This window comes from Odontesthes bonariensis, chromosome 23, assembly GCF_027942865.1.
Source record: "Odontesthes bonariensis isolate fOdoBon6 chromosome 23, fOdoBon6.hap1, whole genome shotgun sequence".
Taxonomy (NCBI): domain Eukaryota; kingdom Metazoa; phylum Chordata; class Actinopteri; order Atheriniformes; family Atherinopsidae; genus Odontesthes; species Odontesthes bonariensis.
Genome location: NC_134528.1, coordinates 10,842,696 through 10,869,786, shown reverse-complemented (window position 1 = coordinate 10,869,786; position 27,091 = coordinate 10,842,696). Strand labels below are relative to the sequence as shown.

At 41.4% G+C, this 27,091-nt stretch overlaps 1 protein-coding gene across 1 annotated transcript; it reads right to left on the bottom strand.

The window, feature by feature from the left end:
• Nucleotides 1–5,552: 5,552 nt before the first annotated feature.
• nploc4 (NPL4 homolog, ubiquitin recognition factor) lies at nt 5,553–26,207 on the bottom strand. Its single transcript, XM_075458309.1, has 17 exons — nt 26,034–26,207; nt 25,251–25,331; nt 21,843–21,952; nt 21,432–21,653; nt 21,306–21,354; nt 20,532–20,626; nt 20,307–20,430; nt 19,069–19,248; nt 18,891–18,977; nt 16,607–16,678; nt 16,387–16,513; nt 13,512–13,672; nt 13,286–13,357; nt 13,081–13,173; nt 11,771–11,887; nt 11,395–11,497; nt 5,553–7,854 (listed from the first exon to the last, which is right to left on the bottom strand). Exons 1-17 carry the CDS (start codon nt 26,046–26,048, stop codon nt 7,694–7,696), a joined length of 1,869 nt encoding a protein of 622 aa, XP_075314424.1. The 5' UTR covers nt 26,049–26,207; the 3' UTR covers nt 5,553–7,693.
• Between the last annotated feature and the right edge of the window lie 884 nt (nt 26,208–27,091).

The following is a 27,091-nucleotide window of genomic DNA, read 5'->3' as shown; positions in this document are numbered from 1 at the left end:
AAGAAGTCTACCGTTTTTTCGGACGTTTTTGTATCAAGTGACGCTGAAGTTTCGAAGGTTTTAAACACTCATTTGAGAGGGTCTCCAGACAGAGGACGCATTTCGGGCAATTGTGGCCATTTTTCTGTATAGCTGTAAAGCCAAACTTAATGTATTTTCTGATTTTAGTTGGCCAGTTCTTAGGTTTTTTAGGTTCTTAAGCCTAATTTATGCTTCAGACGCAAAGCCTCTTGCTGCGTGTACACCAAGAGCGACCTACGCTACCTGAGCGCCGGAAATCATTATTTCTCTATGGAGGGTGAGCTACCTGGGATACCAGAGCGGATTCTCCAGTGGCGAAGAGAACTGCGCTACCAGAGCGGATTCAAGCGATTAAACTCAAGCTAACATTATGGTAATGAGCTATGACGCGTTTCGGCGAAAACCAATGACAATCCACAGATTGTAGGGGTCCGACAATCCGCGGGGTTCGCGGAAACAGACGTGTAAACTTTAGTTCCTATCCAAACAATAGTCGTTTAATCCTGAGACTGTTGCAATTGCCGTGTCGAGTGCTTCAATACAATAGTGTAGTAACCCCACGCATACCTTTCTCACTGCAATTAAGTTTTATTTCGAATTTAATTTCGAATTTAGTTTCTTTTTCACAGCTGCCTTTGCTATTCCTGCTCTTCTCAGGTGTACCTAATGTAGTTTTACATAATTTGTAACATGATGTATATCTTGTATAACAAATTGTAAATAACAACACGTTTATATTTGTGTCCCTGCCCTCTCTTTGCTCATGTTTTTTTCCGTGGGAGTGCTGCACAGCCGCGGGGCCTTTAAGAATTGAACATTCTAAATGTGACGTCACGAGCTACCAAAGCTACCAAAGCAAATTCTCTCGCTCTTGGTGTACACGCAGCCTCTGACGCTCGGACGCATAACCTCTGCGAGCGTCAAAATCTTGACCACTCCCCCACGCAGAGGCTCTGCGCGCGTTCTCGTGCACCTCAAAAAAATCCTGACTACGCGACAGACGCACGCAGACCACCAACGGAAGTGCGCAGACAAAAGCGGCTGTGATTGGTCCTCGGTGTGCCTTTCCGGTTGTCTGTGTTGTTGTCATTCTCGCTTGGTGTTGGGCGCGCCATTTTTAAAAACCGAAGGAACGATGAACAACAGCAACGAGAGACTCATCGAGGAAGTGAGAAAATACCATCATCTATACAATGCCTCCCACAAGTTGTATAAGGACAACAAAGTTCAGAGACTATGCCAGATACGGTGCAGGAAGCCAGCTTGTAGCTGTCTGCAACAGTCTGTTGACTAGCACCTGAAGCTAGTACTCGCAGCGTCACTGAGTCTTTGTTCAAGTCCAATAGGCATACGGTGTGTGTGCTGGTGGTGGATAAAAGGTTGTAGACGACGAACAAGGTCGTCGACTCGCTCAGGAGACATTCTGAAATACCTGAAGTGCATCTCCTCGTCTTGTCGCAGGGGTTTAACAAGTGTAGCAAACTCCCCAGTCTCTTCCCTGGTCTGGTTCAACGGGCGTACAGACCACCTACGCTTCCTCCTTCGTCTTTTCGCCAACTCCAATAGCAGAATCCTTTCTTCTTCAAGGTCGAGCAACTCCATATCCATCTCCATAGTATCTTGCAGACGCGCCATTGTTGTTTTGACCAGGATCAGCGTGTCAGCGGAATATATACACTCCCCCCACCGAAGTTCTCGCAACTCGCGAGTTCTCGAATGGGCTCCCACTAGCGTTTTGGCGGGAAACTGCTATGCGTCACTAGAAATTCTAGGTCGAGGTTGCAGAACCATAACATGAAAAGTGGTTCGCGACCAGAGCAAAGCAACACGTCAAGACGATAGACGCAGAACTGTAATCTGCCCTTTAGAGCAGCTTGAGAACAGGTGCAAACCGCCAGGTCTACGATGTTTTGACTGGCAGCCAATCAGAAAGACAACCATGGCAAATAACATTTCAATATGATATATTATTAGGCTATAAATTGTATTTTACAATATTGATTAAAAAAATCTGACTATTTTTTATAATGAGATTAAATTTTTGGATTTTTTTTTCTTATCTTCCCTCCAATTTTCTGAGGCCCCCCTAGCGCCCTGTGGTGGCCCCCACTTTGAAAACCACTGAGCTATACCACAATCTGTGTGGCTTTTGTTGATTAAATCTACATTGAAATCTTGGTCATTTGTGCACTGTTTTTTTTTAAAAGGCTGCATTTCCTACTCAGTTTATCTCTATTTATTTAAACGGTCCAAACGCTCCAGTGAAGGTGAGTTAATGAAGCCCTGAAACAGGACACGTGTCCCCACCTTCCGTAGTCGGGCAGCACGGTGTTGTGGTCGTGCAGCAGCAGATCTCTGACCTGCGTCATGATGGCGTATTTCCAGTTGTCTAAAACCAGCGTGAGGTTGGCACATCCTCTGGTGTTCACTCTCTCTGCTGCAGGTCAAATCAGGAAGACACCACAATCATTAATGTCAGATTTCCGTCACGTTCTTCTACTCGTAAATGGCACTAAGTGACCTTAAAGTTACAAAAACAGAAAAGCCCAATTAGCTCTATATGGGTCAGCTTAAAATAAAGAGAAAGTCTTTCTTTCTTTATGACACGATGAGTCATAAATACTTTCTAAACACCTCTAAGAATGCCTATAAAATGCTATTAAGCCTTTATTTCACCAGACCTTGGTTTACCATTGAAACAATAATAACTTTGATACATTTAAACTGATTTAATCTGAACTCAGAGTGATTGAGAAAGCATCTAATTCAATTACCCTTCCATAATCATCATCACCACGGTAACAGGTCAAATCAGCATTCTTAGTATTTGGAATAAAGGGGAAAAGGAAACAAAAAGACAAGAAAGACAGAAGGATGGGATCAGATTATTACCGACGCTGTAAATGCAAACAGCTGCGGGCAGAAGTCCTGCGCTTCAAAGAAAAGGTTGAACAATTTAATCCTGAAAATGTGTTTCAAGAATCTAACTGATGAGATAATAATAATATAATGTTGTTGCTTCATTATTTATATAAAGTTAAAGGTAAGAAGCCCCCCAAAAGCAAACATAAAATGAAGCTATAATTATCAAAAGAATCAAATCAAAATGCTGAATACTAATAAAGTATAGTTGTACATTTAAAAAGTGTCTTTTGTTTTAGTCTGTTACCCTAAAAATGCACCAGAAGCTAAAGAGATAAAAGACATAAAACAGAAAAAATGTTCAATGTAAGATCTATAAACGAGTGAATCCTGACATCAGATCTGCAGTTAAAGATTTAAAGACTTGAAATGAGTGAGAAAGCTTTAACCTGCACCAGACTTATGGAGGGACGGTGGCTGTGTGGTGTCGGTCTTGCCTTCGTTCCTGTGATCCCACTCGGTCTTCTGTTTCTGAGCGGCACACAGAGCCACAGACCAGACGAGCAGAGCTGCAGCGGTCTTCATCCTGACGGCAAACACACCTCCTTTAGCTTCTGAGCTCCAAAGCATCGTAAACACGAGTGCAGGAAACTCACCTGTGGTTAAAGAGCTGGAAGAATCCAGCATGAACAAAGCTGACACCTGCTTTTTATCTGGAACAGGGGGCTGGTCTTCAGGCTCCACTCCCATCAGTCCTGCAACGTCCGCCAAAACTTATCCCCAAGTCACAGTTTTCCATCTGTCTTAAATCCAGTGATGAGAGCACCAAAATGGCAGGAAAAGGGGGTTAATTTTGTCCAAGCTTATGGTTTCATCACGTGTTTGAGACGATCCAGAGTACAGCTGCAGTGTGAGCTCAGTCCTCAGAGGTGTTTGATGTTTTAGGGTCACACAGAGCCGAAACATTCCTGTTCTTCATCTGCTGCCCATGTGTGGCGCTAAAAACTGATCAGAATGGGTTTTATGGTAATGGATTACAGTGAATTAATGAACAAAAAACATGTTTTACATCCTACAAAACAAACACCTGAAGAATCTGACAGTGAGGTGGACATTTAAGACTTTTTCCTCCGACAAAAACAGGTCTGGAAAGACTTTTCAGGGACTTGAACGAATGAAGTAAAAACAAACCTCAGTGTGTTTGGAACCTGCACATCTCATGCACATCTGTTTGAAAACCACAATCTGTCTTCTTCTGCTGTCACAGCCTCCACTCCTCTGGTTTTGAAGGATTTTTGGAACCATTCGGACACTGAAGCTAAGTTTGACAGCTGATGAATGATGAGGTCTGGACTTTTCCAGCTGGTGGTTCTGCTCTCCGTGCTGATCACACATATTCTGCTGCATCAGGTTTTTTATTTATTATCAGTTCTAATGAATATATCCAGACCGTGTTCAGTCTGGTGAAAAGAGAAGAAATCCCTCTTTCAGTTAGATATCATCTGGTCCTGAACAGGTGTTAAAGGTCAGTGAATCCAACCTCAAATGGAAAACAACATTTTCGTCATTATTTATGGTTCTGGAGGAATCTTGTTCCCACTCTTCTCTCCAGCACTGCTTCAGCTCATTGAGGTTTGCAGCTCTGGTTTCTGCACAGCTCTCTGAAGGTCCCACCACAGCATCTCAGTCAGGCTGAGGTCTGGACTCTGACTGGACCGTTGCAACACCTCGATTCTTCTCTTCTTCACACATTCTGCTGTAGATCTGCTGCTGTGTTTGGGATCTTTGTCCTGTTGATGAGCCAGTTTCAGCCCAGCTTCAGCTGTCGGACAGACGGCCTCACATCTGACTCTAGAACACTTTGGTATCCAGAGGAGTTCATGGTGGACTCACTGGCTGCGAGGTGCCCAGGTCCTGCGGCTGCAGAACCAGCCCAGATCATCAGCCCTCCACCGCCGTGCTTGACAGCTGGTGTGAGGTGTTTGTGCTGATATGCTGTGTTTGGTTTCCTCCAAACGTGCTGCTGTGCGTTATGAGCAAACATCTCCACTTTGGTCTGGTCTGTCCAAAGGACATGGTTCCAGAAGTCTTGTGGTTTGTTCAGATGCAGCTTTGCAAACCTAAGCTGTGCTGCCATGTTCTTTTTAGAGAGAAGAGGCTTTCTCCTGCAGCCCTTCCACACAAGCCATACCTGTTCAGTCTGTTTCTAACTGTGCTGTCATGAACTTTAACCTTTAACATGCTGACTGAGGCCTGCAGAGTCTGAGATGTAGCTCTTGGGTTTCTGACCTTGCTGGGACGTCCACTCCTGGGAAGATTGACAGCTGTCCTGAATGTTTTCAGCTTGTGAATAATCTTTCTCTCTGTAGAATGATGGACTCCAGATAGTTTGGAAACGGCCTTATAACCCTTCCCAGGTTGATGGGCAGCAACAGCTGCTTCTCTGAGATCGTTGCTAGTTAATGAGAGCATTGATCAGCAGCACCTGGCTACTACTTGTCTTGTTGTTCAATAAATGACAGTGTAATATGTCATGTGTTGTTCTTCTTGTAAGGTTGTATTTACCTAATTTTCAGACCTGGTAAGAACCAAATTGCACCAAATTTCAAGGCAATGAATCCCAATCTTTAGTTTTCTAACAGAATCCAAACAACAAATAAAAGACGGTACAGTTTTAAGTTATTTTTTATTGTTTTTTTTTCAAATCCAGGTCAACAGCATACAACTTTCAGGATCCTCAGTCAGCTCAGTGGAAAATAAGGACAGGCTGTGGGTCCAACAGCGAGCTCGCTCAGCAAATGGCCACCAGATCAATACAAAAGGAAAAGGTCACCGCCGTCCATTCGCATGAGAAATAACTCTCATGGGGGCAAGAATGACACCACCGGGCCAAAAAAGAGAAAAATTGTTTTTTTTTTCTTCTTCAAATCAATCTACAACTAAAATATGCTCTCACTTAACGAGTGGAAACGAGCTTAAAGAGAAACACACGTCTCATAAATAGCAAACAAAAGCCCGTCAGTAACTCCACCAGTTTGGATCACTGGAGTGATGCAGCTCACCGAGTCACGGAGAAAACCGAACGAAAACCCCCAAAGTGGCGCTGAAAGGTTCCAGTGTGTTATTGGCCTTCTGTCAGTCAGCAGGAAACGTGACAGTCGGGATGGTTCAGGTGTGAATCTACAGCTTGCAATGTTTTATCTGTTGTTTTCAATTCAAATTGTGTTGAGGCACTAGTTTTGGTCACATGTTTGTTTCCTTTAAATGGCTTTAAAGTACAGATAGACATCAGAATGTTTTGGTTTTCCTGAATGTTATAAAAGCTCCGAGCACCTGCTTGCCGGATGGTTTTTAATGATCTCACATGTTTTGGTCCCAATCACTGATGAGAACCCAAAGAAAAACCCAAAAGAAAGAAATACGTATGTCACCAAACGTCTTAATCCGATCGATTTTTACTAAGACCTCTCTACAACTGGTGGCTTTCAAACGGATTTGTCCGTCCAGATTTGAGAAGTTTGTTGCTCTCCAACTCTGAGAAACATAAAAGACGTTAAGAGGCAGTCATCATTGACACATCAGATCAAAAATATCTGCTGCATTAGTAAGAAAACGTGTTAACCTTTTTGTAAATTTGGGTGAACTCGCCCTTTAAAGGACCCATTTTGTTGAATGTTGAATGTCTGCGATGTTTGGACGACCTCTGGGGTTTTAGGAGACTCAAACAGACTTCAACCATCGCCTTCCAGCTTAAAGAATTACGATCCGACGCCACCCTGACCTGTGACCCCCTCGTACTTTGAGCAGCAAAGTCTTTGAAGGCCGAGTGATGGGAGGAGCAGCGGTTACGCACCGGAATGAGCGTGAAAACAAAAGAAGAAGAGGAGGGTCCACAGGGGGGGGCGAGAGTAACGAGCACCAGTTGTTTCTAAAGCACCTCGCGACTAATCAAGATGATTTAATGAAAGCGGACGTCGTCCTGGGGTGTGTTATCAACACACAGCTGAGAAAATAAGCTACATAATGTACCTGCTCGAGTTCAAACCACCACAACTCCAACAAACCGGTTAAAGATCTGCAGAAATCGGTTTAAAAAAAACGGTGAAACTCATCAACAGAAGGTCAGCGGAGGCTGCCTTTTCCAAATCTGGGATTAAGTTTAACACTGAAAATATAAACTCTGTTTTTAGGGGATTCACTCTGAAGCTTTCAGCCTTTTCAGGTCGGAGCTTCGACCGATGATTGTACTGTTAGGGGGGCTTGTCACAGACAAAGACCTGTAAAAACCTGACGGAGCAGAGTCCACGCTGAAGATTCAAAAGGTTTAAGGTTTACGCTACAATCTGAGAATAATAATAAAATAAAAAATGAATTAAATAACAGTGTCGTTCCTCAAAGGTATTTTTTGTTTTTACACAGCAAGATTTTTCCAGAAGACGTTGTGAGTAAAGAGGGGCGTGAGAAATCCTCCCGACTGTTGTCCGCAGACACAGCAGGATTATCTGAGCTAATTCAAGAGATCTGGGCCTCGGAGAAAAGTGCTTTACCTAAAAACGTACCCCGCTGCTCACAGGAGCTGCTGTGTGGAGGGATGAAAAGACAAAAAACAAGAAAAATCAGTCTGGTTTAACTTTACTCAGAATATTGGGTGTAAACAAGCTCATCCCTCTTTGCGTACAGCGGCCTGTGAGATGGGAACGACAGAGGCTTCGACGCGAGGCCAACGAAAACAGCGAGGCCGTCTGAATCTTGCAGCTGGTCCTGGTGCGGCGAGCACGCTCAGGGTTGGGGGGGGCGTGGAGGCGGGGTCTTAACCGCGGGGCAGGCTGCACATTTCACAGTGCTCTGTGCCGGGCTGGTTCATGAAGGTGCAGTGGAGGCAGGACCACATGGCTGAGGAGGAGGCGGGGACCGAGGGGCCGCCCATGGCCCCGTAACCCAGAGAGCTGGACGGCTGCCCGCCCACCGTACCTGAAGGGACAGGAGACAGATTACAGGCCTGTTCAAAAGGACAATAAGAAACTGGTTTCAACACTGTACTCCCGTATTCCATCCAATAAGAAACACTCAACGGATGAGGTTAGATTAAAGTGGGAAAAAGAATCTGGAGCTGTAGAAGAGTGGCTGAATATTTGCTCTGTGCAGTTCCACTAGTTCTGGTCTTTGGAGGGATTTCTGCTGGCGGAATCTGATCAGATGTTTCATAAGTTTAAAATGTGTGCAGACAGGGGAGACAGTAAGAGGTTTATGCTGGAGGAACTGTGGAGAACAGCTAGCAGACCATTTTCATATATTCTGGAGCTGCCCAGCTGTTCATGCGGATAATCCAAAATATTTTTGGTGATGAAATTCACTCTTTTTCCACAATCTATCTCGGCAATATTGCACCCCATTTACTGATGCGAGACAAATAACTTTTAAAAATATTATTAGCAGCCAGCAAGAAAGCTGTAACTCAGAAATGGCTGCAGGCTTCACCTCCAACGGCGACAGACTGGATAGATGTTGTGACAAACATTCAAGAGATGCTCACTGAGCCATTACTGTATGAACTGACTCGTATCATCAGTATAATGTCTGTATGAATGTGTAGGTGACCAACTGTTTGTTCCATGTTTTTCTGTATATTGTTTCCTTCTATAAATATAAAAGTACAAAAAAGAAAAGAAAAAGAAAATGGCAAAAACTCAACAGCAACTAGATCTCTCTGCAGTTTGGGATGTTTGAAGCCAATCGAAGGTTTTCGGTAACTTTATGTGGAAATCCAGATCTATGAGAGAGTCTAATGAGCCCTGATGCTATTTGCTGAGTTCCCAATCAGGTGGAGAAAATTAGGCTTTTTAACTGAAGGTGTGTTATTCAGAGGGGAAATCCATAATGATCCAAAATGCTGCAGGCAGAGTTCTGATGAGAACTAACAGGAGAGATCATATTTCTCCAGTTTTAGCTTCTCTTCATTGGCTCCCTGTTAAATTCAGAATAGAATTTAAGATTCTTCTCCTTACATATAAAGCTCTTAATGACCGAGCTCCATCATATCTTAAAGATCTCATTATAAGATATTTTCCTAACAGAGCACTTCGTTCCCAAACTGCAGGTTTACTTGAGGTTCCAGAGTTTCTAAAAGTAGAATGGGAGGCAGAGCCTTCAGTTATCAGGCCCCTCTCTGTGGAACCAGCTGCCAGTAAATGTCCGGGAAGCAGACACCGTTTCCACTTTTAAGGCTTAAAACTTTCCTTTTTGATAAAGCTTATAGTTAGGGATGGCTCAGGTGATCCTGAAACATCCCATAATTAAGCTGCTATAGGCCCAGACTGCTGGGGGGGCCTCATCTGTCACACCTTTCCTCACTTTACTTTCTTTTTCCCCCCGTTTCATTTCTCAAATGATATTATGTACATGTGACATTATTGTGGTCCTTAACTCGTGTTTCCCTGTTCCAACAGATATCCTTTGAATGGTGTTACAGTGTCCCCCCCTCTTTCTGTCCTCTCAAACCCCAGCTGGTGGAGGCGGATGGCCGCCCTTCCTGGTTCTGGTTCTGCCAGAGGTTTCTTCCTGTTCAAAGGGAGTCGTTCCTCTCCACAGTCGCCTCAGACACGCTCAGGCCGGGAGATTGGACTGAAGACAAGTTTCAGTGCAATCTGTTGGTTTCCTTAGCTAGGAAATTGTTTTTGAATTGGCTCTATATGAATGAATAGGATTATTTTATAAATAATTATGATTACAATGAATTGAATTCCAATTGGCTTGAATTGGACTTTATTATCTAAGTGCCTTGAGATGACATTTGTTGTATTTGGCGCTATATAAATAAACTGAATTGAATTAATCAGCTTCTCCTCGTCCATTATTCCCTGAGTGATGCTGACCTGTTGCTAACTAGGAAGCAGCGTGTTCATTTCAACCAATAAGAAGTGTTTAGGGGTGGGACGCCGCCGCGAAATGTCGTCCAGATAGAGACATGTCAGGACAGGCTGATTGAAAAGTACGCATTCTGATCACTTTTAATCAATCGCTCGCTCGCGTTCAGTCAGGATGGGGAGTAACAGTCCGATCATGGCTGCCCTGCACTGACTCCCTGTACAGTCTGAGGATTTTACTGATCACTTTTAAAGCTCGTATGGGTCTGGTCCCTTCTGTAGCAGTGCCTTTGCCATCAGGGCCCCTCAACTTTGGAACAATCTTCCTGAGAAAATAAAATAAAAACCTTTTTTTATAGACTGGCATACACTGGTTTGTTTCTTGTCTCACCTTTAACTTCTAATTGTTCGACTCCACCTGGTCTGTCAAAGCACTTTGTAAACTCTGTTATTAAACAAAGTTCCAATAAAACACTATAAAAACATCTGAGAAGACGCTGGTCAATCACCAGTTTGTTTACTGGCTCAGACCAGAAGCAGCCGGTGAGTCGGTCGCATCCTTTTTATTCTTTGCCATGTTAAGACTTGTTTAACGTGCAAAAAGTCTTCTTCTCAACGGGCAAAAAAACATCTTTCATAGCTCTACATGCTGAATATTTGACTAAAGAAACCAGATGAAAACCTGGTTAGTGACAGATGTTGCAGCACTGACAACACTTTGTCCAAAATGTGACTAAAGCCGATTAGATTTCTTTCTAAAAGGCCTCTGAAAAGTTGCTAAACCTCCTGATAAAATCTGCGAGTCGCATAGAAACACGTGAAGAAGAAAGAGCGCTCTGGGAGAGTCTCCTTTTCTTTAGCCGGCCACATGTGCTCTCACCTCTTTGTGAATAACTGAAAACAGACGCTCAGAAAAACACATTCTGTGAACTCTGAGTCTCTTTGTTTCTGACAGCGAAGTTAAGTGAATATTTACACGTTCAACAACAAGAAGAATGCAAATGTACGAATCCTGCAACAGACATCAGTTTATTTCTCTTTATTTTAATGCAGTCATAAGTCCTCACTAACTGCCATGTTAGGAAGTGTTTTCCTCTCCTTCAGGGACTAAAACCTGCTTTTTTTTTTTTTTTTTTTTTTAGTAATCGATATGGAATCATAATGAATCAAATCTCATTATAGAGAAGCAGCTTAAAAAGGAATTCTTCTGTTTGGTGTAAAGAAACGTTCAGTTTGTACCAAACTCAAAATATTGTGGAATAAAACTTTTTGTGACTTCATAGGTGTTTAAACACGGTGTTCATGAGCTGTTAAAATGCTTCTATGAGGATTCGGTTCACTTTTTACAAGTTAATGATGTCATCTTTCTTTTATTTGACTTATATGTACTTCTTATAATCCTCTAATATTTGTTTAAAAAAAACTACATTTCTCATATTAATCACATTTTTCTCCTCATTCTTGAACCAAACAAAAGTTTAGAAGTATTTCCTTTCTGTATTTAAGAGGTAAAAGTATCCCATGTTTATGTTTAAGATTCTGGACGATTTAATGGTTCATCTTAACAGCAGATTAAATAAAAAAAACAAACCATTCCAACACTGCAGAATGGCTCATTCAGGTCAGGTTAAACCCTGAAGCGACTTACTGCACAGCTGCTCGATGGTGGCCCACTGCTCAGACTTCTTCCAGGTCTGTGCCAGGTCCTCATTGGAGGTCCTCACTGCATCCAGCAGGAGGCCGATGCTGTCCTGCAAGCACAAACACAAACTGCTCAGCCTACAAACAATGATTCAAGACGCTGAAACGGAATATCAGCTTTATACTCGGCTGATTAAAAGGTTTTTGGTCATCATGATGGACCAGGTTAAAAAAAAAAAAAAAACACACCGAGGATCTCAAGAGTTAACCGCTTCCAGACTGGAGAGGAATGCGGCCGTGTTCTCTCTGGCCTGTTTTCTGCATTATATATTGAAAACAACTGGAAAAAAGGAGAGAGAGAAGGCTTTGAAGTGTCAGCTTACCCTCAGAGGCATGACTTCATTGGTGACGAGGAAGAGGAGCAGATGGAAGTCTGAAACGATGTCCAGGAATGACGTGGCGGTGCACTGGGACAGGTACGTCGCTAAACTGTGAAAATCCTGAAAACAAACAACAAGACGCATCAATCCCCCGACCTCCGGAGGCCACCGGTTACCTGAAACCCAGCTGGGACATCTCAGCTCAGTCTAATGCATCAGCCTGAGAATAAAAACCATGAGGGCTGTAAAGTGATTTGTTCTGGAGAGGCTCGACTCTGTAAACACACGTTTTCTTTGTTTTTCCGTTCGAGTGAAATGCGGCCGAGTTGATTTCAAAGCAACCAAAACGGTCGTTCCACATTAACCGAGTCCATTATGTCATTTAAGAACTGACCCTGAGCCGTCACTGTGCAGTCAAACAACTTCTTTCCTCTGAGAAAAGGAGCGTCTCTCTGTGTGTTAAAGGCTTCAGGCTTTTTAAACTAACATGTGAATATTCTCTTCTACCAATCTGTGATCTGCCATGTTTTCCCGTCACTGTTGAGTCTCTGCTCGGCTCGTTTGGACCCTCAGCAAAGGAAGTGATAACAAAAGTATATGGTACAAAGTACAGCCGACAACGGAAAACCTAAAAACTTATCCAAGCCTGCTAAAGATGCATTCATCTTTTTCTGATGCTGCTCTATAAAGCTCTGAATGGTCCAGGACCAGAATGCATCAGTGCCCTCCTGACCCAGTATGAACCTTCCAGACCCCTCAGCTCATCTGGATCCGGTCTTCTATCAGTTCCCAGAGTCAGAACCAGACATGGAGAAGCTGCATTCAGCTTCTATTCTCCACATGTCTGGAACAAACTCCCAGAAAGCCTCAGATCAGCTGAAACACTCAGTGTGTTTAAGACACACCTATTTTCAGCTGAATAAAGCTCCAAATCTGAAGCTTGAGTTTCAAAACTTAATCACATTTTAACTACTGATTTTATCTATTGTTCTTATTTCTTTCTTTTTTGTTGTTTGCTGTTTATTTCTACTGTTTTAATGTATCTGTAAAGCACTTTGAATCGCCTTGTTGTTGAATTGTGCTGTACAAATAAACCTGCCTTGCCCAGTTGAATTGAGCCAAGCTCAATGACGTGTTTTTAAATCTTTCCAGAACTATTTGACATTCTGAGATAATAAAAAAATCATTTAAAAAGTACTAAAATGTTTGAATATTTGGGACTCAAACTGGGAACGTTTATGTGATAAATCTTAAATCAGACAATGAAACCGGCGATAAAGACATTTAGGCCGATGATCTTTAAAAGCACTTACTTGTGTCTCTCCAAGGATGTCCCGGTTTTCGATGGGAAAGCGTTGTGTGGAGGTAAAGGTATACTGAGGGTCTTTTGGAAACGTTGTGGTAATCTGAAGAGAATTTTTTTTTTTTAATAAAAGAAGGAAATTATCCAGAAGAGCAGCGCGCACACAAATCAGAAACTGGATCATAAAATGCACAGGAGCAACATATGAGACTCACATCTATGAGAAGGTACTCCACAGGAAGAGGGCAAGCTAGAAACGTGACATCATTTCCAAATTTGTCCTTGTCCTGTTGAATAAAGGTTTAAAACAAAATAAAACATGTAAACGTATCAACATCTGGATGAAAAGAAACAACAAATAACTATCTGGAAGGAATTTTTGTTCCAGAAACGGCCGCTAAGTCACTTTGCATGCTTCATTTGACAGAGTGAGAGTCTCACCTTGTAGAAGACGTCTGGTACATACTGCTCAGGGCTGGACTCCTTAACGTAGCCCAGCTCGGGGGCATCTTTGCAGGGCAGCAGGCACTCGTCTCTCACCAGAGCCATACACTGATTGGACACCTGATATCCCTCAAAGTGCACCTGGTTGTCTGGACCACCTGCACATGCAAGACAAATACAAACAGATAGATCAAATGGTTGTAAAGAAGAGGAACATGCAGGTGTGGGTTTTACTTTAAGAGACAAATGTGAGAGCTGAAGCAGCTCTTTGTGTTTTAAACTGGATCCAGAAAACTTCTGCTCATTTACGACTAAAAGATTCAAATGTTTCCCTCAAGCCAGAATCAGCTTTGTAACATATCAGAAAACAGATTAAGTCTTCATATGAGAGGAAGGGAAACAGATGGGACTTCATACTGGCTGGCTCGTGTAACCGTGGCGTGCGCTTTGGTGATGAAATCCCGGCTGGGTTTGGTGCTTTCCTGGAACAAATAAACCAGCAGGCCTCGTTACGTTCTGACCGAGCCTGTCGGCCTCCACCCGGCAGGCTGCAGAAAGCCTGCTCCACCAGCCACTAATTTAAAGAGTGTTTGTAGTTGCAACAGCACCAAGAAGAGAAAGCAAAGGCTCATAAGGTTTATGCACCCTCATTTATACCCATGCTAGTTCGTTTGGGATAGATTCTAAATGCAATTTATCTACAGAGACAGCTGCATTATGAACAGAGGTGGGTAGTAACGAGTTACATTTACTTGAGTAAGTTTTTGAAAACATTACACTTCTTGGAGTAGTTTCAAATCACTATACTTTTTACTTTTACTTGAGTAGACTTGTGCAGCAGAAACTGTCCTCTTACTCCGCTACATTAGGCTACAATGAGCTGGTTACTTTTCCTTTTACCTCTTTGGTATTCTACGCCTCATTATTTTTATCCCCCCGCGTACGCCTCATTTTAATGTTTTATTCTGACAGAGAGAGAGACTTCCGCCAAAGGCTCTACCACCTGACTGTGTTTCACCAATCAGACGTAGCCGTGCAGTCTGGTCACGTGACCATACTCAATCTCAGCGGCGGGACGGGTTAGCTTTAGCATTAGCAGTCGTAGCAAACAAACAAAGAAACAGATGAAAAATGTCAGAATCAACGGTGGGAAATGAAGACGCAGACGAGGCCTCATACTGAAAGCATGTTTACCTTACAAAGAGTGAGAAACAGCAGCTACATTATGTGTCTTCTGTGTCAACCAAAACAAACGCACATTTCAGCAGAAACTCAACATCTCACTTGAGGAAACATGTAGCGCTAAGTTTCATAAATTAGTTTTTTCCCCCATGGATAGGTGAATATTTGTTTACTAGGTTACATATGGGTTACATATGTTTTAAACATTTCCTGGGTCTCTTTTATTTTTTATTGAAGTTCTTGAATTTACCTGGATTATTTTAATTTAAGCTATTTTGTAATTAATTCATTCATTTTAATTTATTTTATCAATTGGATGAACTCTAATTTGCCTAAAGATGATTATTTAGTATTTTTGTCTGTCTGATTGAATGCTTGTGTTAACAAATAAATCAGACGTTACTCAACAGTTACTCAGTACTTGAGGAGTTTTTTCTCCAAGCACTTTTTCACTCTTACTTAGTAATTATTTGGATGACTACTTTTTACTTTTACTTGAGTCATATTATTCTGAAGTAACAGTACTTTTACTTGAGTACAATGTTTGGCTACTCTACCCACCTCTGATTATGAGTCATTTGTATCAAGTATTCTATTGATTATTTAATCAATTAATCGATTAATCAGTTAAGAAATACTTTTGCAATAATAATCATCTACAAGGGAAACATTTACATTATTAACCAGCTTTTATTTATAGCTACAATTAGGGCTGGGAGATATGAAGAAAAACACATTTCTAACAACATTCCTCCTCCTGAATATTAGTTCACATTAACAGCTTCCAGGCTGAAGCTGCTCTGATGGACAGAGGCGCATTAAGGACAATAATGTGAAAGATGGAATGGAAAAGGTTTCAGGAGAGGAATTTACTCCCTGCAGGAACTGTCAGCTGAGAAAGTGAGTCACTCACATAAAGACGAGCAGGAATTTGAGTAGAAATGTTGAAAAATGTTTCTCATGCTGTTCTTACACCGAAAGCAGCGCCTTTAATGCACGTCCTTTTCCGTTGGGAGTAGCAGTGTGTTCGCTCAGTGCTCTGAGGGGCTACAAGTCATTCAGACCCACAACCTTCCAGAGAAAAAGCCCGTAACTAAGGCAACAAGAAGGGAGATATTTTTACTACTTCACGACAGTCTCGTCTATTTTTGTCTCCAAGTTGTTGTTGTTGTCAGTTTCAGAGCCTCAAAGTGTGACGTTATGGTTGGTGAACGTGTTTCTGTATAGAAAAACCGAGCTTTGCCCACATCTTGTAAATAAATACGTTTCCCCGGGTGTTATGTTCTCACCCTTGATAAAGTCATTCGATGCTGTACCAATTAAACACCTTCAGGCTGCACTCAAAAGTCCGATGTGAGGTTTTTCACCAACAAAAAAAAGGGCTTAAATGTCACTTAAGCGCCAAAGAAATGACTAAACATTTACTTACTACTTAAAAGTGCTTCTTAGCTCCTTATTCTGCTTCAGCAAAAATTGTGCAACTTGGGTTTAGCAACACATATAAAAATGTTTCATGTTTCAATATCAGAAAAATGAAAGATCAACTGTGATCAAGAACTCCTCAGACACGGCACTGCGTCGCATGGCACTAAATCACAATATCAAACATTGGATTTATAATCATCAGAAAGAATAAATCACGTCAGCCTCGTGTTAGAGGAAAAAAAACAAAAAAAAAACAAACACCCACCTGTTGCGATCACGGTCACAAACTTGGATCCAAAGTGTCCTTCTCGAGAGAGTTTGCAAGGGTTTGAATGCTGGTTTTGGAAGTATCCAGCTGTGATGCACTCCTCTGCACTCAGGTAATGAGAGTCCTAACAAAGGTACAATGACATTTTTTTATCACGTGGAGGAAGGCGGTATTATTCTGACAGACAGGGGGGTGTTTCAGTCAGCGGCGTCCTCACATGGTTTCTCGTGTAGTGGACCGTTCCTATCCTCGTGTCCTCGGACAGCAGGTCAGTGAAGATCCATCCCATCTAGAAAATGAGAAAGAGCAAACGCTTAAAATGGGTTTCATTTTGTTCAGGACATGTGTACGTGGCAGCGAAACATCAAGGAGAATTATACATTTAAAAAAACAGGAAACATTCTATCCACAATGCAGAAAGAATTCCACAAACAAATGTTTCCTGTCTTAATGTACCAGGGCGACTTTAAAACAAACATGGAGTCCTTATCAGTGGTTTGTACAGGCCTCTGGTGAGTGGCCTGCTGCAGCTGATAGGAGCAGAGACGCAGAAGAAGAAGTTTCCGCTGCTCAGTTTTACAGGAAGACTTTGAACAAAGTAAACAAACAATCCTTGTCTTTGCTGTGGAGATTTTCCTCTTAGATCAACATAGCTCACCATATTTCCCAAAATAAAAACAAAAACAAAATAAGCTTATTTTATAGAGAGGAAATGCTTTGGATCAAGCTGATACCAAGGCGCCCTCTGGTGGATCTAAAGGCAGTTTCGGTGCAATCTGTTGGTTTCAAAATCAAGGATCTTTATTGTCACTATGCAGGCATAATGAAATCTAGTTAGGAGCTCTTGGCTTGGGATACACAAAAAGATATAAGGCACACAGTATAAAGATATCTAAGTTATACAAAAAATAATAGCTAAGAAAGCTAAGAGATTAGCTAAGAAATTGTTTTTGAATTGCCTCTATATGAATGAATTGGATTATTTGGAAATTAATTATGATTACAATGAATTGAACTCCAACTGGCTTGAATTGGACTTTATTATTTAAGTGCATTGAGATGACATTTGTTGTAATTTAGCACTATATAAATAAAACTGAATTGAATTGAATTAACTGCATCCAACGGTGTGATGGTTCCATCTGTATACAGTGGCATATGACAGAACTCAAATCCATAGTGGATAGTGTAGAGGTAAGATTGCCACCTTTCGTGTAGGTGACCTGGGTTCAAATCCCCTGCATGAAAGGTAATACCTCCAGTAGGGGTCCTTAGGCAAGACCCCCTAACCCCACCTGCCTACCTGTGTCGCTTTGGATAAAAGTGTCTGCCAAATGCATAAACATAAACAAGAAAGAAAATACATTTTGATGAAGAAATAAATTAAAATGTGTGAAGCACCCATGATAAAACACACATATCTGTAATTAAAAGCTAGCATATTATGTCTATGCATTTTATCTAGGGCTGGGCAACGATTAAAATTTTTAATCTACTTAATCACATGATTTCCCTGATTAATCGCATTTTTACGCAAAATCCAAAAATGAATCCAAAAGTAGTGTATAGCTTTTAGCATTTAGTTTTATTTTAAATGTGCTGCCATATGAATGAAAGTGCCATAACATTTGTTGTGCAAACACACTTTTAACATCAGCATCTTTCTGTAGTTTTTATGTAGAAGCCTCGCTCCACTGTCTGTTTCCTTGAATGACTTGCTGCTATCAGTTGTGTGTTTTGCCTTTAAGTGATATTTTAGACTGGAACTACTACGCTGAGAAGACAATTCAACTTGGCAGTGTTTACAGATGACTTTGGTTCTGTCGACTCCGCCGTCTGGAAGAACTTTAAAATGAAAATGGCCGAGTAAAAGTTCCGTACCCTTCTCCATGTTTGGTGGATCCGCCGATTACTTTCTTTTCCGGTTCCGCAGCAGACAGCAACAGACTTTTACAAAATAAAAGCCTGTGAGCAACAGACTTTTACAAAATAAAAGCCTGTGAGCAACAGACTTTTACAAAATAAAATAAATAATAAAACCTGCGCTAATGCGCGATAAAATATTTATTGTCGTTAAATAATTAGCGAGTTAACGCGATAATAACGAGTTAACTCCTCCAGCCCTTATTTTATCCAAAGTGACTTACAAAAGAGGATATAACAATAAGCTACAAACTTAGATTTTCCTCCCTGGTGTGACATTACAGCTGAAACTAAACTGCAACATGGTGCGAATGTAAATATTTTAAATACAGTAACTGAGGCAGTTTTACAGCACGTAAAGCATCTAAAGTCGATGCAGGACTGATGTGTTGAAAATGATGCGGTCGAACAGGTTGAATTCTTTAATAGCTAAACCGAGTGCCTCCAGTCGGAAGCATAAATCCGCTTTGAGCCCTGAGGTCAAATTTCAAAGGACAGCCAGGATTAAACTACCAAAGCAAGACCAGAACACCTCCCACATTCAATCCACTGAGCACCCACGAGGAAAGAAGGCTAACCTTGCAGAGACCCAGTTTGGCAGCGATTTCGTCAACAGCTGCAGCTTTGGGGTCCTCCAACAGTTCCAGGCTGTTCTGGGTGGCACTCTGAAACACCACCGAAAAGGTCAGAATACAGCAGGACGTTTATCACCGATTTATTTAAGGAGAAAATGACCACGTTCAGCGGGTCGCTCACCTGTGGGGGCTCATAGATGGCGGCCACCTCGCCCCTGATGCCCAGAGGGATGTCTGTGTGTTCGGTGTACCTTCCGTACAGGTAGCCCATCCTCTGACTGCCCGTTTTCCTCCAGAAGTCCAGGAAGCGGTCAGCGATGGTGTGGTTTTCAAACATGATGTTATCCACGTGTCTGTATTTCTGGGAGAGGAACAGAGAAGTTAAAAACACCTTCGAAGGAAGCTCACGTCCAACCTGCCTCGTATACTTTGAATGAGCAGAAATCCCTCCTGCAGCCCTGGTTAGAAATGGAGAACTGAAACTGCCATAATACGAAATAAATGGCTAAACATATAAGTTTGTTTAACCCTAATCCCTGATAGGGGACATTTTTGTCCAATTGGGGTATACTTTCTCCTCTAATTTCACACTGTAGATAGTGATACTCATGTTTGGCCACAGTTGTGCATTTTAGACTATTTTGTCAATGCAATTTTTCATTGTGTAGAAAATAAAACGACCTAAAAACATCATATATTAATATTTTTTTCCACTTTTTTTTCATAAATCTTTTATTCCACTTCAGTTCTGATCATAACTACCAAGTTTTCAATTATTTTCAAAAAAATTAACCCTTTAGATGCCAATTAGAACTTTTTAGCCCATATTTTAAGCCTTTAGGTGCCAGTATTTTCAAAATATGGAATGCAAAGTGGAATTATTGAGTAGGGATCATTATGGTCTGGGATATGTCAATGATTAGTATTGGAAAGGAGTTTTTAGGGGTTTTTTTTATAAATCAGACAAAGCAAAAAAATAAAAAAATCCCTAAAAATCAATGTTGTTGCTGATCATTGACATATCCCAGACCATAATTATCCCCGCTCAACAATTCCACTTTGCATTCTATATAAAAAAGATATAAAAAAGCAGAAACAAATATTAACATGTGATGTTTATAGGTCGTTTTAAAAGGGGACAAAAATGTCCCTTTTCAGAAATTAAGTTGCGTTTTAAATCAGGTATGAGGGTTATAAAGAAACCTATAAAATCCATTTATGCTAAATAATTGTGGAGAATGTGGAGAAATTGTTATTTTTTTTAAATTTCTGCAGGTTAAAATTAAAGCAGAAATATTGTTTTGTTCTTTTTTCAGAATGAATTTCTTATTGAATTTAAGTAGAATTTATCATCATTTAAATGCATCCATTTAGCCATTTATTTGCTGTTGATTATCCCCCACATCTATGGTGACACACCTGTCTGTTGAGAGTGATGGCACTTGGCTGGCACTTTGTGCAGATCCCCTCTGGCCAGGGAGGGTGACCCTCACAGCCCGACTTTATCTTACAGCTGATGTTCTCCAGAGCTGCGAACTTCCCCCTGCAGGAGGTCGGGACAGTGTTAGACTCTGACAAGCAGCATCAGGAGAGTACCTGCTGGAAAACTATTAAAAAAAAAAAAAAAAAAAAACTGCTCCTCACTTATCAGCTCCGCCGGTCAGCTTGCGAAGGTATGCGTGAAATGACATGTGCTTCACTGGTGGGTCGAGGTGATTCAGGTAGTCTTCGTCAAAAGGCTGAAAGAGACACGGGACGGATATTCTGTAAAGCTTTTGTTGAAATTATTGACATCAAGTTTACAGGGTTCCCACTCTAAGTCAGATATAAAATTCCATGATTTTCCATGACTTTCCAGACCCAAAAAGAAAGAAATGACGTTCAAAAGATTTTAAAAATGTGAAAACAAGATTATCTTCACCCCTAGAGCTGTTCTTTGTCTATATGAAGGTTTACACAACCACAGATATGCAGAACTTAAGTGTAAATGTCAGAAATTACCACCCTTCTCGGCTGAAAGCCCTGTAAACACACGGTAAATAAAACAATTAAAACAATTTAAATATTTACGATCGTTTATTTGACGAAAAAAAAAATCATGCTGTGACAAGGTCGATGACAAGGCATGTTTTTTGCTAGTCGCATGGCTCCGCAACACGTGTTCTCCCATATTTGACAGAAATATGACTGTTTTACAAACGCTACATTTAGCTCTGTGGTCATCAATTCGCGATAGCCAGCCTCTGAAATCGTCATTTTCGAGCCAACTTTCTCGGAACCTGCATTTGCCAGGCATGTTTGCCAACTGACGCCGAACCACCACTGCTTTCCATGGCTGGAAAAACTTTTATGAAATTCCATGATATTCCATGACCCGTGGGAACCCTGAGTTAAAGAAACAAGTTGAAGAGCCGTTACCTCTAACGGTACACAGTGTACACATTTTCCAAGAGCACCGTGATGACATCTGGAACAAGAGAGGGAATAATTAGTTTCCAAACATATGAAGCTGGTCCAGTTGTGTGCAGCCGGTCTCCTCCTTACAGCTGCGGGTCTTTGTTCCTGTAGATCTTGCCGTCTTGCTTGGTCAGATACTGATCGATCTCGTCCTCCTGGACCTGTGGCGCTGAGAACGACCGAGGGATCAGGGAGGTCGAAGAAGAGATGGAGGGTAGGGATGAAGATGTGTGCGGGGTGGCCGTGTCCATCACCTCCCCAGAAGAGGTGGAGGAAGCAGAGGGGAACAGATACAACATGTCCCCATGCCTAAAAAACAACAAAACAAAGAGAATACAATGATAAACAACAACTGGAGTATTTAATCAGTTCTTTTCTTGTAATCGATTCCTTATCATGTTTTCTTTGTATCATAAAGAACTGAACTTGAGCCATATTGCCAGAGACGAGTTGTGACATCCAAACTCTTATGATGCTGATTTTCCACAGCTGACTTACTTGATTTTGAGCAGGCTGAGGGTTTTGTTCTGGGAGAGAATCTCACCGGTCTTGTTGCGGTTCAGATAAATAGCGAACCCGTTGGAATTGAACCCAAACTCTTTGCCCACCTGTGGGAGACATGGATGTCATGTGCTGATTAGAACGGACACTTAAATCTCTATCTTTTGAGAAAAGAAAATAAAAAAATAAAAATAAAAAAAAAAGGTGTTCTTCCTTGGAATCATTGCTGGGAAGTAATTCAGAGAACATATGGCACGACGTGTGAAGGCTGCCCACTGTTGGGAAAACACCAGTCACTCATTCAAAGCAGATTAGCAAAGAGCTTCTTGGCACGAGCTTGTTGCACATGGTGCCAAAATAAATTATTACAAACCCTCTGAGCAGGACAGAATTATCCCAGGCAGGCTGATACTTAATCCAACAGCAATGTGTGGATCTGATGTTAAAATTTAACTCCAGTAACATCTAAACCAGAGATACTCACGACACGTGGCTCCTCAAGCTTTAATTGGCGGCTCGCACTCGCATAGTAGCTTATAACAATATGGTAACAATAACAATACATTTTTTCAAATAACATACAGCGAATACTGCACAGTATTATGTATTTTTATTAAGTTTGCGTTTTTGTAGTATTAAGTATTTTTATTAAGTATTAATTAAGGCTTAATGGCGTTTCCTAAAGGGGGCTTTGTTAAACCTGGCAACGCAGCCCGCTTAAACCACCGTCACACTTGACCGCAGTGCACGCTAGCTCCTTTAGCCAGCGCGAGATGCAGGCACAATGGATCGGTTTTTAATTAAAAAAGGGCAAAAACCAGCACAAAAACCATGCTCATCCTGAATGTCTCACTATGATTACAACAACAAACTACAAATACAACATGAAGAAAGTCAAGGACATGCATGCCAGCTTCTGCTCATCCCAGTATTAAGGTAAATGTGGTCTTATTTGAAAATGTATTGGCAGTGTTGTTTCTTTTTTTGTGGGATGTTTTATATGTAGAAATGCATATTTGCAAAAAGGGACTTTAGTATGTTGTCGTAAAAGTGGCTCTTCCCTTGATTTGGCTCTGCCAATGTGGCTCTTGGGAAAAAAAACACTGATTTTAGTCAACATTAAGCAGCGTGTGGTTATTTATTCATCATTTAGATCAGTAACAGCTGCCTACAAAAGCTTCATTAAAAGCTTCTTCATCAGACAGCCGGAAACCAAACATTACGTTCACCTCTCACTGTTGCAGCAGCAGAAATGTAACCTGCAGGGCTCAGTTTTCTGTTCCACTGATGGCAGCTGCTCAACAAGGGAACGGCTGCTGCTCCCATCGATCTGCAGGCTACGCCACCATGCCTCCACCCATACATGTTTGATGAGGTGCTGCTGCGGAGCTCAGATCTATTTCAAGTGATTTTTAACTACTACTCCTAATGCATCTATAATTGTAGCCAAAGTCTGAATCAAAGAGCAAAAAAAAACAAAAAACGAGACACTCACAAACATGTTGAAATGATGAACAACATGTCATCCTTCGCCTCGACTTTTCTACTGCAATCCCTGAGTGGGAATTCTTGAAAGCTACAAGTCGACACTGAAAGCCAAGAGAGTCCCCAGAGGCCGTGCAGCTCCGACCTGCTCCAGAGCTTCTTGCAAAACTTCTTATATTAAACAAGAATAAGCAGCCAAAAACAACAACAACAAAAGGACTGTGATAAGACTGATAAGATTGGGAGACTGGACAAATAGACTGTTAACTTCTGACTCATTTCTGCAGAGTCTTTTACTCTGTACAGGAAAATGAACATGTGAGATGTGAGCATCTCGAACATGTCAGCTGGGAGCTGGAAGTCCTGTTGCTAAAGTTGTTTCCAGACGTCTAAACGGACATCACGTGATATTGTTCATTTGCAAAAATCAGTCTGAGCAGACAACAAAATCATCTAAGGAGACACCGTGGTATCCCCAAACTAGCAGAAGGATTTAATGTCTCCACATGTCCTGGCTCTGCTCCGAAGGTCCAAACACCTCAATCTCCTCATCCAGTTTATCATTTTTCAAAACAAGCCGCTCCATTCCAACTTATTCCAACGCACATCTTCAATTCCTCTTCTCACATCATAATCCCACCACAGATACGAGAGGAGGCGGCAAATAAAAGATGAGTTGGAGCAACAAGCACTTAACAAAATCAAATATTCATCCTAAACTAACATAAATAAAACATGAGGTCTGATGGTTCATGGATAAAATGAGGAACAAATATCTGCTCTGAGAGCTTTTCCACCTGGAGAGGAAGCAGTCTTTGACTGCTACAAATGTTTCCATGTTCAGGTTGGAATTGAAATATTCCTTGAGCCAGAGTTGTTCAAATAAGATGGAATGAAGAATGAATCCATTCAGCAAATGATCAGCACATACAGAATGTTATGCAGGTGTGGAACAGCTCAGTGGCTCCAAGCGCTGGCTTAGCCTTTATAGATGAATAATAAACTTCTGTCAGATGAGCATTAACAGTGTTGGGTATAATGTTCACATTTACTATTAATTAGAGATTCAATATGGAATAAATATGTTATTCTCCCCTTAAAAAGAATCACGGTTCCTAAAGACTTCTCTAAAATATAGACAGCTTTAACCTCTAACAGCTCCTCCAGCACATCTTAAAAAATCCATCAGAGCATTTTCCTCGGCTCAATTTTCGGTCAACAGGGAGGAGGACGGAGGATAGAGACAAGGAGTCACAAAACAGAGACCATAGATAAGCCTCATGACCGCATTCCCAGGAGTGCCGCCTGCTCTTAGAGCCCAGTGTGTTACATTTACACCAGGGCTGTACAATTTTACCTAATTTTATTCTCAATCTGGGTTTTGACCTACAATTAAACGGAGGCAATCATCCGATATTTAAAAAGCTAATCAAGCAGCTGGAAGTTTGGGCGAGTAGCGACACGAGAACAGATCTACAAGAACAGAGAGCAGAGCGTGGAAACAGAATAAACAAAGAGGAAGCGGATCATCATCTGTTCTTGGGAGATACTTTGGATTTAGGGGGAGTGACGTTAACCAAGAACAGATCATCAGCAGAAAGAGCTGCAGAGCTAATGAAGCACCAACTCTGTTTTCTACAGCTTTGAATTATTTAAACACAACGTGGAAGAGAAAGCAGGGCCCTGTTAGTTTATTCCATTACAATATTTTTATCTCTGTTTTTCTTATAAGAGACGCTCTGAATTTAGTTGAATGAGGTTCAAGAGTTTGTCCCTAACACTGCACGCAGTAGTATCTGCTCTACTACTGAGATCAAATACATTAAGAGTGAAAAACAGTAAGATCCATAGAAATCAGGGTTTGAGGAGGCTACAGTCACATTGCGATTCCAGACTTTGAGAGACTTTCACCCGTCGTACCTTCTTCAGAAAAGCAGCTGCCGTCTCCCTCTTCGTAGAAGGAATTTTCTTCATCCCATCTGGGGACTGCACCCTGATGACCTGAAAGAGACAAAAAACAATGCTCCATTCAGCGGTTTGTGTTGTTTACATTCAGAGGGTTGATGCAGCTACTAACAAACAATAACAAAATGACGTCATGGGCAGTATTTCCGTATGACTTCCATGCACCCGCCAATCAAAACAAGGACGCTTCTACCCCTTTCGCCCCCCTCCTCTTCACAGTTGTGTCAGTGTCGGGACATTGTGACAACAATGACGGTGCAAAACAGAAGCGTTCACAACAATTCCAGACTGCGTTGACCATGAATGCCTTTTAGTACAACAACACGAGCTCACTGTCATTAAACTACACGTTTTCTCCCAATTGGCTTCTTCACATCCAGCTAATCACTTTAAATGAACATTGTAGCTTCCACTGCGTTCATCCTTCAGATTCTTGCTAATGCTCAGCTAATGAGCAGAACGTCTAAAGCAATAAAATCCGACATTTTAGTCGGATTTAGTGAACCGTCCATTAGGCTGGTCTATTTATAGCACCCCCTCTTTTTATTGGGATGTTGTCAGCCCACCGCAGAGCTAAGCTTAGCCGGTCAGCTAAACAGGCCGCAGTCACTCTTTGCTAATGCTAACTAGCTGAGCTAATTCTGCTGCCTCATCACTCCGGACTTCAGCTAAGACGCTAGCTGCAGTTAGCCCAGTCGACCCCGCAGCAGCGCTTGTAGGACCTGCCGCCATACTTACAATATTATCCGCCATGTTGCTCGGGTGAGAGCTCCCTGTAGATATAGCTGTATCGGTAACAACGCAGTTAATACAAAAGTCACAAACGTTACTGTGTGTCACTCAGCGAAACTCCATCACACAACTAAAACACCGGTGTTGCACTCATTAGTGCCCGACCGTTTAGAATCAGTCCCACGCTGAAGCGACCCCGGGTGAAACAAGCGTTCCTTCTGGAAAACAGAGCGGAACATCCGGTTAAAATAAATTACAATCACGTACCGCACACGTATGTGGAAGATTCTGGATGGAAAGCTGCGTCAAGAATGAAAATAAGGCAATATGTCGACTTCTTATTTTATTTTAAACAAAATAACATAAGTACACCTTTATTATACTGGTCGGAAAAGCTCGACAGAAGCTGGTACATTTATGTTGGTCTTGTGAGATTACAGAAAGATTTGGGATGTAGTACTGTTTGGATTCACCGGTGTTGAAAGGATGCTTAATTCACCATTTTGTTTGATTAACTTAAATTTTATATTCACAAATCTAAAGTTATAGGTAAAAAACACTATTTTTTTTTTATCGAACTGACTTTGTTTTTCAAACACATCTCTTCAATTTTTGACTGTACGAATAAAAAGCTGTTAGATTGTATAACCTTTGTAAACTTTACAAGATTTTTATTTAAAGCTAGTATTTTCTTTAAGAAATACTTTCTGTTAGCTATAGGCTTAGTTTTTTGGGATGTTTTGAATTTTGCCTTCTCACGTTCATCTGTTTCAATAAAGTAAAATAAATAAAAAGATGGAAATCTGCAGTTTTAAAATCCAGTCCAGTCCTGTTGGCTATTTAAAGCAGGAGGCTGATGGTAAACAAAACACTGCTGGAGAGGGTCAGTAAACCGTAAAGGAGACGATCACGAAAACTTCACCAAAGGTCCCGTCAAATGTGTGTGACAGATGTTTGCAATGTTAGAAATACTTATACCAGTTGTAATATAATGTTAGTTACAGGAGAGAATTCCATCCATCTCTTATCATTATTATCATTATCATTATTCATATACAGATATT